Raw genomic sequence first — 5,743 nt, forward strand, 5'->3', positions numbered from 1 at the left:
GCCTCTGAGGAAATGGTTTTTCCAGGAGCCTGAACTGTGCCAGGGGTGACTCGTGGCTCTGCAGGGTTGGCAGAGGAAGTGACTCAGGCCCCCGGGGGAGAAAGTGAATTGTGGGTCTCCTGCCTATTGCCCCTCCCCCACCGTAAGGATGGGAGCTGGAGCCAGATCCTCTTTTCCTGGGCCCAGTCCACCCTGGGGGTGAGTAGGGAAGTCTAAGCTTAGATCAGCCCTGGCCCCTCTCTGCTCAGCTTGGATCCTTGGGGACTTCAGGATGGTGGCCCCCATTGTGTGAAGCTGGGTCGGACTGTTCTGTTCTCTGTGCGTGTTTACGGAAAGCCTGGTCCATAAGGAAAGCCTGATCTCTTTTCCTTCGGGGATTCCCAAGCCGCGGAGTGCGCCTCTCAAGGAACATAGCCAGCGTCGGGTCTGCGGGGAGCGCTCTCGAGGGGGATCTGAGCCTTGACTCTGCCCGTGGGATCAAGGAACATGTAGCCCTTCCCTGGCCCCAGTCTCCTCCTCTGTAAAATGGCAAAGCAGTGGGACCAGCCTCAGATGGCTTGAAACAGGGTCGATGGTGCTACTGCTGTGACCATTGTGGAGCTGTCACCAGAACAGCCTTTTCAGCCACTTCCTGGCTCTGGCCAGAGAGAGCTGTGTGAGTTTACATGAGGGTCTGGCCTGAGGTTCAGTGGTTGTTTCTAAGAGTATTGAAGACTGAGGCTTGTTCAGCTCTTCCGGTCCTCAGCTCCAGCGACCGGGACAAGGGCCGTGTGGAGGTTCACGTGCGGCAAGCCTTCGGTTCACAGGTTCCCTCCTTCCTGGCCCAGCCAGGTGGAGGCACCCAGGGAAGTGATCAGGGCATTCTGCAGCCCAGATGGAGGTGCCGGGAGGATGTGGCCTCCATCACGGATGCTAACTGCACCCTCTGAGTGTGTTGCGTGGGGCGGCAGGGTGTGTATAGCCGGGGTGGGGCAGGCGCTTCCCTGGCCATGGGCAGGGAGTGGAGGGAGGGAGTGAGAAGGGGTTTAGTGTGGGGCGGGGTTGGGGTAAGTGCCAAGCGGACAAGCGAGACAGTGCCCGGCCCCTGCCCCATCCGGGTTGGATCTTCTCCTTGTCCCTGGTCTGACTTTGCTGTCCCTCAGAGGGTTCTGCGGACAGCCTCAGGTCCTGGCTGTGAGGAGGGAACTTCTCTGGGTGCGGTTTCAGTCTTCCCATTGCCTCCCGGAAAGGAAGGTTCATACTCTAAGCATTTCCTGTCAAGGTGCTCTGAGGGTGAGCTGGCCAGGGAGGCCGTGTGCGCAGGGCATGGAGGGCGGAGGGAAGGCCAAGCAGCCGGGGTCTTGACGGGCCTGGGGGTTGAGTTAGGGGCAGGCGTGAGTGGTCAGAGAGTCTGCAGAGATATTTAGCTGACACCTATGGTACCTACCGCATGCATGGCCCTGTTCTAAGTCCCTTACAGGTATCCATTTGTGTCATTCTCACCACGCCCCTTGAGGTAGCCTTGATTTTTATTCCTATTTCCAGATGAGGAAAGTGAGGTCCAAAGAGGTGAGTAACTAGCCCAAGGACACACGGCTAGTGAGGAGCCTGGGATCTGAGCCCAGGCAGTCTGGCTCCAGAGTCTGCTCCACGAAGGGCGGGTTAAAGGAAGCCAGGACCCCCTCCCCCCTCCAATCCCAAGAATGTTGATGGGGAGAGTTGTCAATCTCGAAGTGGCTGTCCAAACAGCCGGCGTAGAGTGGGGATGAGCTGGTCTCTTTCTTGTCTGTGTTTGAATCTCTTCCATGGCACTTCATAATGGTACAGCCTCGCTTGTGCTACTCCAGTGATGGGGAGCTCGCTCCCCGTCTCTGCCTTTTTGCTCTCAAAGGGTTGGCAGAGGAAGTAACTCAGGCCCCCGGGGGAGAAAGTGAATTGTGAGTCTCCTGCCCATTGCCCCTCGCCAACCGTAAGGATGGGAGCTGGAGCCAGATCCTCTTTTCCTGGGCCCAGCCCACCCTGGGGGTGAGTAGGGAAGTCTAAGCTTAGATCAGCCCTGGCCCCCCTCTGCTCAGCTTGGATCCTTGGGGACTTCAGGATGGTGGCCACCATTGTGTGAAGCTGGGTCGGACTGTTCTGTGGGCTATTCAAGTGGGCTGTTACAAAGCAGGTTCTGCTCTATCCTGGGGCCTTGTCTACCAACCGTGGGAGCTCAGTCTAAAGGTCAGTGGGCCAGAGAGATACACGGACTCTGGCCAGTTCCATCCTTGCTTGCTGTGTGATGTCAGGAAGTCATTGGCCCTCTCTGGGCCTCAAATATAGATGCTATAAAATGCGTGATTTGGGCCAGATTCTCGTAGTCATCTGTGAACTACGAATTCACAAGTGTAGAGCAGTGGTCACAGCAAGGGAGGCTGCCTGGAGGAGTTGATGTTTGGATTAGGGATTAGAGATAGACAGCGACAGAAGCTTGCAGAAAGGAGAAGGAAAGAGGGGGTTCAGGAGGGAGATGTTTCTGTCCCTGGATGCTGAGTTTCCTTCTGCTGGCCTGGGGAGGCAGGAGGCTGTTTCAAAATGAGCCAAATACTCAGAGAGGCCTCAGAGTGAAACCTTAAAAATCACAGCCTAAGAAACAGTGGCCGTTCCCCAAAATACTTTCACATCCTTTTTCTAAGGGGTCCTGTGATGCCACTAGGGCAGGATGATGAGCCCATTGACCAATGATTAGACCACTGAGGCCCAAGGAATTAGTGTTCCATTACATATGCTGGGGCATAGGAGACCGGCTCTAGCTTGAGGGGGCCAGGTCAATCTGAAGAAGGCCCAGCCAGATCAGGAGACGACGAGTTCCTGCCTGGGCCACCCTTTTAACACTGCCCTCGAATAGGCAATCCAAAAGCCACCTCTTCCTGGAAGTCCTCCTTGATTTCTCTCAAATTCAGACTCCTCGCGTGACCTCGGTTGCCAAACCTCCCTTCTTCTGGCTTGTGGCAGATGATTGCATCTGTCACCTCAACCATATATAGGTCCCCACAGGATGAGGATGCCTGTCCATGTCTGTCACTACTCAGCTTGGTCATAGGACCAGCTGGTAGTGGGGTGGGCCAAACCACCTGGCATTTCTCTATGTGGTTCCTTGCCAGGCACTACAGTTCTGACCAAGCAGGAAAGGCTCTTGGCCTCTGAAGTAAGTTTGGGCAAGACATTTAAGCCTTTGGACCTCAGGTTCCTTGCCTGTGCAATGGGCCAACAATAGGGACCATTGGAGTGAAGATTGATACAGACATGGGGGTGGGGTGAGTCAGCACAGGCTGGCGGATAGTAGGCGCTCAACTAATAGAGGCCGCGGGAGATCAGAAGTGCCCCCTCTACACCGGGATGGGGGTGGACGTGAGGGTAGCTGGGCTTCCCCGGACTTGGGCCATAGGCGAGCCCCACTAGACTGGGATGTCTGTGGACGGTTCTAGCCGCCCAGAGCCCTGGGAACTGGCTCCCCCTGGTGGTCATGAGCGAAAGCACGCTTCCCCCCAGCCCCTTCACCTGCTGGCTGAGAAGGGAATGCATCATCCCGCACCACTGATGGAGGCTAACAGAGGGGACCCTGGCTAGCGGTGGAACCCAAGGAGGTCTGAAGGACTGCAGAGGGAGTTGAGGAAGACTTCCTGAAGGAGGTGTAGTCTGAGCTGGATCTCAGGGATGATGATAGTGATGTTTCTGGGGGAGAACCCTGAGAGCTCCCCTTTTCCTGTGTCTCCTCCAGGCCCGGAGTGGGTACCGTGGTCCCAGGTGGTGCCGTGGAGCCTTCCCCACCAGAGTCTGACTAAGAATACCCCATCCCTGCTGGGTCCAGAGGGAGCTACTATTATTAGGCCCATTTCCTGTGACCTACACAAGGTCATACAGCAAGAGAGGTGGAGCCAGGATTTGACCTTGGCTGGGCGCTGGACTACCACGGCGTCTTGAGGCTCCACTTCCGGCAGCTCTGGGGAGGTCCACAGGCTTTTCCACGCTTGCCTCCCCACCTCTACACTGGCTTCTCCCCGAGGGTCAGGCCTCTGGCTAACACTCCTGGTCTCTTTCAGGCAGTGACTTCTCAGGGTGACTTCCGAGGAGGAAGATGACTGCCCACATGCTGCTGCAGACAGTGCTGCTCCTGCTGGGTCTGCTCTTCCTGGTTCCAGGTAGGCTTTCCCAGGGGTGCCCTGGGACTGTGGTGACTTATGTTAAGATGCCCTCATGTCTAGGACAGATGCCAATACATCCACTAACCCCTTTAGGCAGGCACAGGTTTGCAGACACAGCTTAGCAAGTGGATGGTACCTTGGAGAAAAGGAAAAGACACCCCTTTTTCTCTGACAGATGCAGCCCCCCCCACCAGTGCACAGCTTGGGGTGGGAACATGGACTGGGTTTTGGCCCTACGCACCTCTGTAGCCAGAGTATCCTTGTGCAGTGCACAGCCTGCACAGCTGTCTGTGGCAGGCACAGCCTCGTTAAAAACCTTATTGCTTATTGTCTTTAAAATCACGATTAATATTGAGTTTGTTTTTTTTTCATATTTTCAATAATTTTTGAGCAGAATAGACTCACATTTTTGTAGACCCTTTGAGGCATAGGCCCTTGGAATATGTATGGGTCCCAGACACTGGGTTCCCGTGTTCTGGGCCCAGGGCCTGCCCTGTCCCACGCCCATGGCTGGCACCTGTCGCAGAGTCCCATCTGCAGTCTCTGCCTCCTCAGGTGCCCACAGCGGGGGCTTCCGGGAAGACTTCCGCTTCTGTGGCCAGCGGAACCAGACGCAAAAGAGCATCCTCAATTACACGCGGACACCAGAGCTGCACATCGCCATCGAGAACTCCGAGGCGGCCCTCACAATCCACGCTCCCTTCCCAGGGGTCTCCCCGGCTTCCCGATTCTTCCCCGACCCCAGGGGCCTCTACCACTTCTGCCTGTACTGGAACCGTCACGCTGGGAAATTGCACCTTCGCTACGGCAAGAACGACTTCTTGTTGAGTGACCAGGCCTCTGGCCTCCTGTGCTTCCAGCACCAGGAAGAGAGTCCAGCCCAGGGCCCCCCACTGCTCGCCACCTCTGTCAGCTCGTGGTGGAGCCCCCAGAACACCAGCCTGCCTCAGGCCTCCGGCTTCACCTTCTCCTTCCACAGTAAGGCGAATCTAGGCAGAAGGAACAGATTGGGCAAAGGCCTGGGGGCAGGGAAGGCAGAATGCACGGCAGGCCTGGAAGTGGACGGGGTCTGAATGTCCGTGTACGGAGCTCGGGCTTTGTTCACAGGCAGTGGGGAGGCTTCGGAGGGGTCTGAGGAGTGGGAGAGTGTGACCGAGGTGTGTTTCCGGAAGGTTCGATGGGCGAAGTCCCATCCAGAGGCTGCAGGGAAGGTCTGGGTGAAGGAAGAAGCCTGAGCAGGGTGGGAGGAGAGAAAATGGAGAGACGAGACTGGATGTCAGGAGCCAGAGGGAACATTCTGCTTCACCAGCATTGCCATAGGTCGTCCCCATTTCCCCATTTCGCAGAGGCGGAAACTGAGGCACATCATTGTGCAGCTAGTAGATGAGGGAGCCAGGATGTTAACCCAGGGCTGATTGGTATGGGGGGTGGGGGGAGGCTGGGGAAGAGCAAGAGAAGTCAAGGGCCAGGAGAGCGTGAGGCTGACTGAGGGGTGAAGACTGTGTGCGCTGCCTGGAGTGTGACAGGTGCGATGTGGCCGCTGCCTCCCGTTCAGAGCCGAATGGGGGTCGGGGGACAGA

General features: G+C 56.7%; 1 protein-coding gene across 1 annotated transcript in view; it reads left to right on the top strand.

Annotated features, from left to right (window-relative positions):
• Positions 1-5,743, top strand: part of ADGRG1 (adhesion G protein-coupled receptor G1) — a 30,359-nt gene that overhangs the window by 13,638 nt on the left and 10,978 nt on the right. The window contains 2 exon segments of the mRNA XM_015586942.2: positions 4,062-4,160; positions 4,719-5,141. Coding sequence (XP_015442428.1) covers positions 4,097-4,160; positions 4,719-5,141 — 487 coding nt within the window. The 5' untranslated portion in view covers positions 4,062-4,096.

Source organism: Pteropus alecto, unplaced genomic scaffold (assembly GCF_000325575.1).
Source record: "Pteropus alecto unplaced genomic scaffold, ASM32557v1 scaffold123, whole genome shotgun sequence".
Classification (NCBI taxonomy): Eukaryota; Metazoa; Chordata; class Mammalia; order Chiroptera; family Pteropodidae; genus Pteropus; species Pteropus alecto.